The 11,718-nt window shown below is 37.5% G+C and overlaps 1 protein-coding gene across 5 annotated transcripts; it reads right to left on the bottom strand.

Annotated features, from left to right (window-relative positions):
• Nucleotides 1–933: 933 nt before the first annotated feature.
• LOC135605639 (DUF21 domain-containing protein At2g14520-like) lies at nt 934–8,655 on the bottom strand. Of its 5 annotated transcripts, none has more exons than XM_065095971.1 (13): nt 8,336–8,655; nt 8,159–8,235; nt 7,976–8,059; nt 7,745–7,858; nt 7,519–7,605; nt 7,161–7,300; nt 7,005–7,092; nt 6,272–6,345; nt 4,425–4,573; nt 3,970–4,256; nt 2,277–2,323; nt 1,968–2,196; nt 934–1,181 (listed from the first exon to the last, which is right to left on the bottom strand). In XM_065095971.1, exons 1-13 carry the CDS (start codon nt 8,520–8,522, stop codon nt 1,128–1,130), a joined length of 1,617 nt encoding a protein of 538 aa, XP_064952043.1. In that variant the 5' UTR covers nt 8,523–8,655; the 3' UTR covers nt 934–1,127. The 5 variants fall into 5 exon arrangements, with proteins under 5 accessions (XP_064952043.1, XP_064952041.1, XP_064952044.1 ...); XM_065095969.1 differs by having other exon boundaries at nt 4,401–4,573; nt 8,336–8,654; XM_065095972.1 differs by having other exon boundaries at nt 3,970–4,238; nt 8,336–8,654.
• Nucleotides 8,656–11,718: the final 3,063 nt, after the last annotated feature.

Below are 11,718 nucleotides of genomic sequence, written 5' to 3'. Positions count from 1 at the left end.
ACAAAGCTAAGGGACGAGTGCTCCATGTGAGATTCTTTACATGGTCTACTCCAGAAACACAAAGGAAAACCAAATAAAGAAAAAGTGACCTCTGAAGTGAAGACTGAAGCCATTGATTTTGCGAGTAAAAGGTTGCAGAATGTCGAGAGTTACTGAACGAAACACCACTCACTCCAAGGCTGTGCCTGCCTTGATGTTCGAGTATACGATGGGATTTTTCTTGCTTATACAAAGCAAAGCTGACAGACACGATCTCGAGGACAACTCACTTGTTTACTTCGAGATAGATAGCCTGCGGGCTTCTACGCCTGGAATAAGAATTTGATGCAGCAGCTAGCGCCTTGGATTCCCAGCATATTATTAAACCTCCATAGGGTGCTGCAGCATTTGGATCTTTCCAAGATTAGATCTCTCTCTCTCTCTCTCTCTCCGTGGTAAAGCGGGTTAGGTAGGTTGCTTGGTTACCAAGGCTGCCTCCAAATCTTGGCTTCCCTACTCCATCCATGACGGAGAAGATCCGGAAAAGGGACTCCAAAATCTTGAGTAAAGCTTAATCTTTGAGCTTCAGCTCCACATCCTCTGCCTATAATCCCTATTACCTACCGACATAAATGACAGCAGATCCTCGGGTCATACCAGTTTACCCCTCACAACCAATCCAACATCCGGAAGTCGCTCCACCGAAGACAGACTTAGCACAAGACATCATCATCAGTTATGTATTTTGCGAGGTATGCGGAAAACAACATCAAATGCCTGTTTACTAGGCATCAATAGTACTTGTGGACATTCCAAACATATCAAATCTTTCTTTTCATTTTTGTTACTCAAAACAAACTGGCCATAACATTATATATATATATATATATATATATTGAAATGGAGATGCTAGTAGTTCGAAATACCATAGGAGGACTAGTTTTACACTACACATAAGAAATTCCCTTTAAGAGAAAAAAATATATATGAGAGTTTATCCAAATAATATACAAGACAACGTTCCATGTACAAGGAATCATATGGTCACATCAATGAGCAGCAGCTACAATTTGGGTTACTAGATGGAGATTTCAGAATGGAACAGTTAAGCTGATTACCTACCGCTTGCCTCCATAAGCAATCAAAATTCAAACATTACTCCCTCCATTTTTCTCAAGCTTCTCATATGATTTTCTTGATACCTGCTAAGACGTTGTGTGTCATGCATTGTCCAAAATGAAAAATTCCAAATAGCTAAACTTGAAGATGTCTATCCTAATCAACCAAAGGTGAGATATGATCCTGAATATTAACACACTCATCAACAAGGTTGGTGAAGATAAGCCGACTTCCTAACCACCGCCCATATATAATCATAAAATACAGGTTGAAAGACTTAATATGATCACAAAGATTTCACCCACAAACAAAAATAACATCACTCAATCAACTACAGTAAGTATTAACTTTAATCAACTATACAGAATGTTATATATAGAGAGAGACGGTCTGTGTGTGTGTGTGTGTGAGAGAGAGAGAGAGAGAGAGAGAGAGAGAGAGACAGACAGACAGACAGACAGAAAGAAAGAGAGAGAGAGAGAGAGACATCCCAGAAACATTAATGTCCAATACAGTTTTTTACTTAGTTGATGAAAGAAATATCATTGAAATTCAGATAAATTTATCAATAGATCTCAGATGAGATTTCATCCATGGCAAGGAGATACTCAAGATGCTAAAACACATAATCAGACTATTCCACAAGGCTAAAGGTAACAGACCATAGCAAAACAAAAAGAGAAAAAGACTGGTGGACCAGATCCATAAAGATCCACATCCAATCATTTAAATGAATTCTATGGGAATTCCAAATGAACACTGAAATGATGAAGATTGTAAAGAATGCAAGGAGATCCTAGTTTAAAAGCATAAATAGTGCACACTTCATACTTCAAAAAGCAAACCAAACAATATAATATTTCACTTACTATGTGATGAGCAGGGGAACTTGGTAATGACTTCCCAGGAGAATTTAAAATGGTTGGTGTTGAACCAGGAACTTGAGCATACTGAGAAACAGGTGATCGTAATACAGAAGCATCATGATAGGGAGACAGTGGAGAAGCAGATGGAGTTCGTCGTGGAAACTGAGAGATAGTTACAGTTCCAGAGGATCGTGGTGATGACCTTCGTGTAGGTAACATGTTTATCTTAATCCTGCAGATCATTTGACCCATTAATTTCTCTAACACAACCTGAAAAGTACAAGAATAGAGAACTAGCAAACTTTCACATACTTATTGTGGACATCAACATACTCATCCGTCTCATCCAATATTTCTTCCTACAAAAACAATTCAGAGGCAATTAATTAGCTGTGGCATGCGTAATTGAGACATGTATTAAAACCAAAAAAAAATTAGCACAAGCTGAAAGTTATATGCTAATTCAGAAAAGTTTATTGGATACAGTGACCACAGCCAACTCTCTATGATTTACAACATGAAGTTGTACAATCATGCAGGAAACTCTACCTGGCTGTAGTGAAATGTAGATGCACTAAAAAAAATTCATGTCTAAGTTGGTAGAAAAAAATAATACAAATAAAGTATATATACTAGAAATTAACTTTTGTCTTCATAAAATGGTCATAAACCTCTTTCTGCTTTCAATTTGTTAAGAGTTTAATCTTAATATGCAATATGGAGGTCATTCTCATTTTACAAATTCTAACCAATTCTATAGGTTGTTCATGTCCAAGAAATTTCCATGTTTCTTAACACAATGCAAAATAAAACCACAAAAAAAAAGGTTCCTGTTAAATATCAGTAATACCCAAAATCTGCCATTACTTGACTGAAAAATGATGAAATGACTTTAACGAAGTCCCTCCAAAGTTCCTACTGAAATTATGAATTATTAATAACAAGGTCCAAGGAAAACATAAATGGCCTTTACGGCAGTCTATTACTTCATTTTTGCAGCATTGATTGACTTCGACAATCCATTAGCTAATTGTAATTGCACAAGGATATACCAAATTTATTTATAACACTGTGAGGTTAAAACTGAACTTCTACCGTGTAGTTGAAAAAATAATGTGCTAATAAACCAGATAGAACAGCATTAATATCAAAACAAAAGTTATTTACTGTACAATCTTTAATTGGTACAATATATGAAAATTTTGCTGTCATATACGATTACAATTTCTATAGAACATAGAGATGAAGAAGGATCTAATCTAGATTTACATGCATCATACTTATTTGCCTCAAGATGCATTATGGTCAGAATGGAAACAGATCAGATCTGAAAGCTTGAAAAGGACATTCTACCTCCTCTAGTGTCTAATGGTGCAGATAGGACACTACTTATGTTTGAAACCATCAACTTCTGTTTTGTCACTCGTCTCTCCTGGCTGTGGAACTTGAAGTAGGTATGACCTCAATGTGAACCAGACCTTGACCCTATCCACTCACGGATTTGCACCAACTAAGCCAGATATATAATGAATCTTTGATTTGGTAAATCTGACTTGAGATATGGCCCAGATTACAACGTGTTAGAAACTATAACTTCATAATTTAGGTTGACATATAATAAAAAGAGGAAGTGACACATCCCTTAGTCCTCAACTGTGTACCAAGACTTTTTTTTGTTTTGTTAAGGCTTACGCTATAAGTTCAAGCACTAACAAGCACATAAAAAGTATATAAAATTATTTGCCGCAAATAATGGCGTAATCATGAGAAAAGATGGATCTCTATCCATTACAAAAGCTATTGACATACTAATACGAAGTTCAGCAAACAAAGCATAATTTGATTATGAACAGAATAGCAATTTATGCACTCAGCTATTCAGGTAGTCAAGAAGAAAGATTGCATCCGAGGCCTACGCACATTAATATATGTCCAATCAAGTAAAGAACATACTAATGAGGGATAGTTAACTGTTAGAAAATATATCCACTAAAAGATTGTCCACCTGTAGCAGTTCCTCCATAACATCTTCCATTGTTATAATTCCAACTACTTCTTCATCTAACGAATAGCTCGGGAGCGTATCTGAATTGACATCAAGGATATTATCGTGCCGCACTCGTTCTGACTTCTTGATCTGTGAGCGTGAGTCTCCGTGTTTCTCCATGTTGCTTCTCTTCACAGGACTGTGAAATCCCTGAATACTACTACTCACAGGGGATCCATTTGCAATGCTATTCAAATGCTCAGCCATAAAAGACTGAGATCCATCTCCTGGAAAATCATGAATCACTACCTTGGATTATACAAATTGCACTTTTTTCAATATATGCAAGTTCTTTAACGTATTGATCTAATGTTTAATGCTTCAGAAAAAGATTAATCATCAAACAAAAGATCAGAATAAGATGATGCCATAGTGTATACGAGGAATACCATGGACTTCATTGTGGTTCCTACTCTGGTTCATTCTGTTCTCTGACATGCTGGTCTTGCTCTTTTCAATTAGTGTGTCATTGTCTTTTATGCGTTTAACAACCACAGACATGTGACTGTGGCCTTTCTGGAATTCATTTAGCATGTCATAGAGAGGAAGGTCATCATAGACCCTGGTAAAACCAAAGTAGCATCACAAATATATAGAAGTATGACTTAGAATTCAAAAACAGAAAAAGAACTAAGTGCAGCAATACACACAAAAATAGATTTATTTCCATACGAAAATTATATACCAAATGTGACTGTATCAGGAAAGAAAATTATTTTGTAATGCATTTAAAAAATAAACGATATACAATAAGAATGGTATCATATTTCATCAAAACATCTAGGTACTAGTGTGAACCATGTAAAAACAATCTGTTGATGTATCCTTATATTCATATTCGTATTAATAAAATCTACTTTGCATCTTCTATCCCATGTGATCGTCTCCATTTATATCACCATAACTTCAAAATGGTTTGCAATTTTGCAGTATTACGGAATGCAAGAATTGTACCATACCAGTCTAACTGGTTTGAAATTTTTAGTCTGGAGGTAGGATGTGAATGTAGATATTATCTGTAAAATGTAGAGCACCAAAATGGTAGAAAATGTAAAAATAGCACCTCTAGATCTAACTCCATTAACTTAATATGAAGACTAAATGCTCAGTAATAAATAGTGTTCTGTAATTAAGTTATAACTGTTCCATAATTAAGTCCTCAGTTTCCTCATTTAATACATAGTGTTCTGTAATTACCTCCTAACTGTTCCATAATTAAGTCAGTTTCCTTATTTACAGAGAGGAGATTTTTGATCCAATACATTATAGCAGTGCCAGAGGACATCAAGATAAGATAACTTGTGCCACAGGACATCACAAACTACTTAGGTAGACCCTCGACTGAAACCTGTTAATTCCAAAATAAACTACATCATGGACCATTTCGCACAATGAGTTTGTAGAAGTGGTCCAGATCTTTCCACCCTGCAATATGCAACCAACAATTACTTTCGGTTGTCATATGTAATCACTTGACATCTTGATTGTACAACTTCGATAGCAAATCCTCAAAAAAATAAAAATGATGTATATAATCATGACAAATGTTTTTTTTTTTTTTTTGTTTAGTGCATTGTATGAGCAAAATACACATAAATGTTGTTAACGTGCACAAAAAAAACCCTGAGTATTTTACAGAAACAAAGGAAGGATGTTATTCCCTGCTTTTTCTACCCATAAAAAATGGCTTATTGCAGCACCTCCTAAAAAGAAAGGAACGATGTAATTTCTCATGATAAATATTTGCCATTTTCTTAACTTACTGTTACTTGGCTATGATTCTCTAGATGACACAGTTCATAAACACTTTTTCTATTTTATCTACACATGCTTAAGTGAAGAAACATCTAACATGCTTGTATGCTTATTTTTATATTTACTTTTTACATGTTAACCATGGCTAACATGTAAATTTCTCAAGATAAATATTTGCCATTTTCTTAACTTATGGTTGCTTGGCTATGATTCTCCAGATGCCATGGTTCATAAATACCTTTTCTATTTTATCTACACATGCTTAAGTGAAGAAACACTTACCGTGCTTGCATGCTTATTTTTATAATTACCTTTTACATGTTATAAATGACTATGATTGTTGTTTGACTTGTATAGATGTAAAACATGAGCAGATGGAATGAAGCCAATTAATGTGTCCAAGCTTCATCATTTTGTAAAGTTCAGAAAACTTGAGCCACATGCCACATCTAGATACACTAATATCTCCATGATATACATCTTTGAAACATAGATCAAGGCATACCTAGGAATTTTTCTTATAGTAACATTTCTAATAGGAACTTCATCTTCAGGGCGGCAAGTTATCAAATTCTTAACCTGAGAAGAATCAAGTTGTTGTAAACAAAAGAATCTTGAGCAGGTTAATGTAGGAACAAAAGAACACATTACTGATTCTGACAATAGCTATTGAAATTGCAGTACTACCCAGAAGAAAATATCAGATCATTTCCATAACTTTCATAGATATCATCTCATTTATCTCCTTGCTGAATGCAAAAGTCAACCATCCACTGTGACTCCAACATATATGTATATGAAAATTGAATTTTTACATTCTGTATAAAATATAAGCATGATCAATATCCGAGGAACCAACTAGTTATTTATGGTAAGCAACTGGCCATTGTTAAGTCAGGATTAGTAAAGAGACAATAGTCTTCAAATTTTAGTTTCCTATAGAGGAATGTCTTTTAACAGCAATTGTTTTCATTTGGAAGTTGTGCTCCCAAGGAGATCCGTTTTATTCAAAAGCACCAAGACGATAAAATGTTTTCTGTTGGACTACAATTAATAATCTTCTTATTACATTTATGCTTTTTTGGGTACATAAGCACATGAGAAGTACTGGTTAGCACAATTTCTTTTCATGAATGACTGCTGTCGAATGATCAGTCATTTTACATTAAATTTCAAGAGTGATCATGAATATTTTTAAACCCCAAGCACTGAAAGAATATCAAGATTGTTTGACTAACCAAAATAAGGCCAATAATGTTTGTTGGGCTGCCAGAGTAGATTGGTACACGACTATGTCCTTTGGACATGATCAAACCCAGAGTGTGCCTGACAAGAGATAAAGATTAACAATATTACGGAGCATCAATAGCTTGTTAATCAGTAGAACTACATACATGTCAAGTTTAGAGTTTATATCAAGTGAAAAGGTCTCTAATATTGTTGTCATTGCATCTTTTGCAGTCTTCTGTGTCAGGTCCAAAGCTCCAGTGATAATAGTAGTTTCATCATGAGTCAATTCCCCGCCCTTGCCTGCCTGAAAACCAAGAAAAGACTATCATGTCTTTGCACAAGTTGCTTTATGGAATCGTTAGTTCAGCATCTACAACAATTAATTTTGATACATCCATCTGGTAGTATTTACAAACTCTAGTTTACAGGAAGCTAAAAGCTTCATAAGTCAGAAAATTCAGATCTTATTATTTTACTCAAAGCCCTTTCATAAGCAATGATAATGCACAACAAATTATCAACCTCATTTCCATGCATATCCACCAGTGTCTTCAATTCAGCTCTTCTCATAAGTGCAAAATGCCCCTTGCCCAGTAGCCAGTCCAGTAACTACACAAATTATATTAATCTTTTGATACGGTAAGAAAAGAAGGGAAGACAACCGCTCCTTTTTTTTTTTTCCCTTTAACAGGGGTTAAAAAAAAAGAATTAATCAGCATAAACAAGCGAAAAAGCAAGAAATGATTGCCTTGCTAATGGGGTAAGCCACCGGAAAGAAAATCAAAAGGAGCACGCGAACCAGTCCCGCGGTTTTAGCTCCCACGCTCAGCCCATATCGCGAACATACCGATTGTGGTATTATCTAAGAGAAAACCAACATGCAAAAAACCAAACCCAACTTGCATCTCACCAGTAATCTATTATTAAATTTATTTCTTGCTACAGGAATCCGATTTACTGGGGATCGCTAAGCAATTACCTCGCCGAAGGTCAGAATAAGGGTTACGGATATCAGGATGGCCCCCCACGCCGGAACGAGCGCATCAAGAAATATCGGCAGCGCCTAAATAGAGATGGCATGAGAAGAAATCAGCGACACCAAGAAACAACTTTCAATACACATGCTAGGGGGACACAGAGCGTGGAGAGGAGCAGCAGAGACCTCCATGGCGAGGGAGTTGCCGATGAGCAGGGTGCAAAGCAGGAGGTGCTGATTCTTTACAACAGGAAGAATCTTGGCTGCGGAAGAAAAAAGAAGAAGCACATGGCGTAACAGAGATCAAGAAAGGGGGAGAAGGGAAAAGACAGAGAGAGAGGGAACGGGGGGACGGGAACAGACCGGCGTTGAGCTGGTCCTTGGGTTTGCCAGCCTTGACGAGGACTTCGAGGTCGACGAGGCTGAGAGACATCAGGCCGAGCGTGAGACCGGACATGAGGCCGGCGAACATGACGAGACCGACACAGATCATAAGGTACACCCAGAACATCGCAGAGCAGCACGGCTGGTCGCTCCCTGCCGACGCCATCCTGGCCTCTGCCTCCTCCTCCCACTCTACCCCGCCCCTGCACTACACTCACTATTAGTGCTCACGTCGCTCTTTCCTCCCTCGCTCTCCACCTAGCGGTCAGTCAATTAAAGGAAAGCTTGCGCCGGACTTTTCCTTCGACTCCGCGCCCGGATTTCCCTTTCTTGAAAGGACGAGAGAGCGACCGGCGAAACCGTTTCTCGAATCAATTACATACATACATACACACGTATCTCGCAACAATACAGTTTATGACGGCGTGCGTCATCCTCGAATTTTGACCTGCGAGCGAGTCAAACTCAAATCAACCAACCATTTCCTTGATCCAATCGAATCGAACTCGAGTCAATCAAACCAAAAGGTTAAGCCCTAATCAAATTGCCTCCTCCACACCCACGGTCGCTGTCATCGAACCATGACGTCGTATCATGGTAGGCATGGGTAGAGATGTGATGAAACAACAGCGTGTGTGGGGTTTCCCTTTTCCAATGTGTCACAATTAGGTAGAAGACGAGTGGTCGCCCCCTCCCTCCACTTGGCATTTGTTGTGTTCTATTTGTCCGCATTGGGTGTGCGTAAGTGGGCATGCATGCATATATTCCCATACATCGACAACGCAAAACCACGGCATACATGCTCGATATCGTATGCGTCTTATTCTATACGCATTGCCATCGGGAGTGGTTGAATCACGAAGTGGGCGCCGACCAAATCAGCACGATATGGTTAACTTAACGTAAGTGATGAAAGTGATAAGTCAGTTTCTTGGCAATATATCCTTCCTCGGGGAGCTCCAGGTAAAGCGAAATGAATCGCACTTGCTCTACTTGCATTGCACCACGTCGGCCATATGCCTCGACTTGGCAAGTGCGCGCGGGCGGGAGAGAGAGAGAGAGAGAGAGAGAGAGAGAGAGAGGTGAAGCGACACGGAGAATTCCAACTATTGGCCATAAAAGTCGCACCGTCCACCCGAGTTAGTGGTGTGATGGGAATTAAATAAGGGCATAAATGTGCAAAGCAGAGCATTATTCTTGTGGCACTGAGCCAGCTGGTGAGTAGCAGACGGCAGCGGGGCTTACGCAGCGAAGAGGACTGTTTCTGCCACTTCTGCTCCCCATTGATTAATGGCTTTAAGATCGAACGAAACGACATGGTTGTCGCTTCGAATCGGAGGTATTGTTTTGTGGTGCAGGTCGAGGGTGTCTGCAGTGGAGATTGCATCTGTGACGGACAGCCTTGATGTTGGTGTCCATTTCGGAGGGGAGCGATTCCTGGACATGAAGCGAGCACGGCGATGGAAGGAATCGGACCTTTTTTGGCTGGTATTCATGGCGATTAGTTTCGTTTGAATTGGATTCGAAGAACAGGTTAATTGGACTTGGAATGAGAATCTGGAAAAATTCAGTATTCTAATGAGATCGAAATAGTTTGGATACGAATTGGGTACAGTGTTTGTGTTTAAAGGAAAGAAACAGAGGACTCGAGTCGAACAGAGAGAATGCGTCGTGGGAGGTTTCGAAAAGGCAGGCTCGCTTAAGGCCCATTACGTCCTCGCGGAGTTCTGCTACCCACTCGCCCACGAACACACATTTGTTTCTCTAAATTCTATACCTCAATATTTCAGGGAATTTTTTTAATAAAAAACGCCTTATTTCCAATTTTTTTTCTTGATTAGCGCTTTATTTTTATTTATTATTATACCTGTCCCGTGTCACTCTCCCCTCCCTTCATCCTCCGGTCATCTTTGACAACAAGATGAGTGAGTGATATAATGTCCAAGTGTGATTCCTTAAACTTCAAAAATTTATCATCCATATAGCAGCAAAAGACATTCTAGAATTTCAGCATTTAGATTAAGGGGCTGCATGATTGTGCACCATCGTTGATAAATGGGTCAATGCCAAAAGTATTCCGATACTTTTGGGTATATTAATCTATTGGGTAAAATGTTACGAATATATCACACTTGGAGATCAGAGTTGCCTTTGTGGCCTCTTGCAATGAACAACGATGATGATGATGATGATGATGAGCTTTTTGATAGTGTAGTGTATAATATTATGAAGATATTGTAATAGAACGTGGAGATACAATGATCGAGTTATAAAAAGAAGGGGAGAGAAAACAAGAGCAAATAAAGAAAAGAGGGGAGGCCATAGGCACAAGGCCTTGCAATGGTCGATCGTAACGATGAAGATGAGACGTTAAAGGAATAGGAGAGGAGAGACGAGGACGATGGAGAAAGAGGGGCGAAGGCGATAACGACGATATTTTACGCCTGAGGCTAAGGATAATTTTATCTTTAAAAAATAAAGAGTACCATGACAAAACATAATTTTTTTAGAAAATAAAAAATATTTTACGAGAATAAATGAAAAAAAAGTATGTTAATTTAAAAAAATAAGAAGGAGTTTACTATGTAGAGACCCTCCTGACTCTTTACTATTCATAATCCCTTTAAATTTAATACATAATATTTTATTATTTATAACCCCTTTAATTCTATTTTTATCATCCTCTTTTTCTCTTTTTCTTCCCCCACAGCCCATGCTTTTGCACCCACCAACTCTCCCCACAGACCACCCTATCACGTAGTTTACAAAGGCTATGTCTTCTAAGCTATTATATAATGGATATAATCTTAAAAATATTAAATCATTATAATAAATTTTAAAAAAATTCTCATCTCCTCTTCGATCTTTAATTCATCTATTTTTAGCATATGTCATTTTACATCACCTCTAATGATCAAGAGAAAACAGATGACGAGAAGAAAAAGAGATAAAAGAGGACAAAAAAAGGACATAGATAAATAGTAAAAAAATATATTGAAATTAAGTTATAAATTAAAGAAATATTCAAATTTAGGGTTGTAAATAACAAAAAAAATGTAAATAGTAATCTCCAAATAAAAACAAGGAATTCTTTGAGAAATTTATCTAATAAAAAATCAAATAAACAAAACCTCAAAAAGAAATATTATGTGGCAATCTATTTGTTTAACCTAAGCTCAAGAGGTTGTTAATTATCCATCAAAGTCACAAACTAAGCTTCCTTGCATAGATTTACATGAAGTACCGAGAAAATTGTACGTAGCTTATATATTTTATTATTATTATATAAATATTATTATTAGTGATATGATATATTTTGGTAATATGGACACGTCACTGCTGTCACCACACGCCAAATCGGA

The sequence above is a fragment of the Musa acuminata genome, chromosome BXJ2-2 (assembly GCF_036884655.1).
Source record: "Musa acuminata AAA Group cultivar baxijiao chromosome BXJ2-2, Cavendish_Baxijiao_AAA, whole genome shotgun sequence".
Taxonomy (NCBI): Eukaryota; Viridiplantae; Streptophyta; class Magnoliopsida; order Zingiberales; family Musaceae; genus Musa; species Musa acuminata.
The sequence above is the reverse complement of the archived record's forward strand: the minus strand, read 5'-3'. Positions and strand labels throughout refer to the sequence as shown.

What these genes read in the sequence shown, in the direction of transcription:
- LOC135605639 (XM_065095969.1), bottom strand. Translation starts at nt 8,522, where the DNA reads ATGGCGTCGGCAGGGAGCGACCAGCCGTGCTGCTCTGCGATGTTCTGG. An exon ending in TTATTCTGACCTTCGGCGAG is followed by an intron (nt 7,859 to 7,975) that starts GTAATTGCTTAG and finishes GTTTTCTCTTAG; the next exon opens with ATAATACCACAATCGGTATG. An exon ending in GAACCACAATGAAGTCCATG is followed by an intron (nt 4,257 to 4,400) that starts GTATTCCTCGTA and finishes AATCCAAGGTAG; the next exon opens with TGATTCATGATTTTCCAGGA.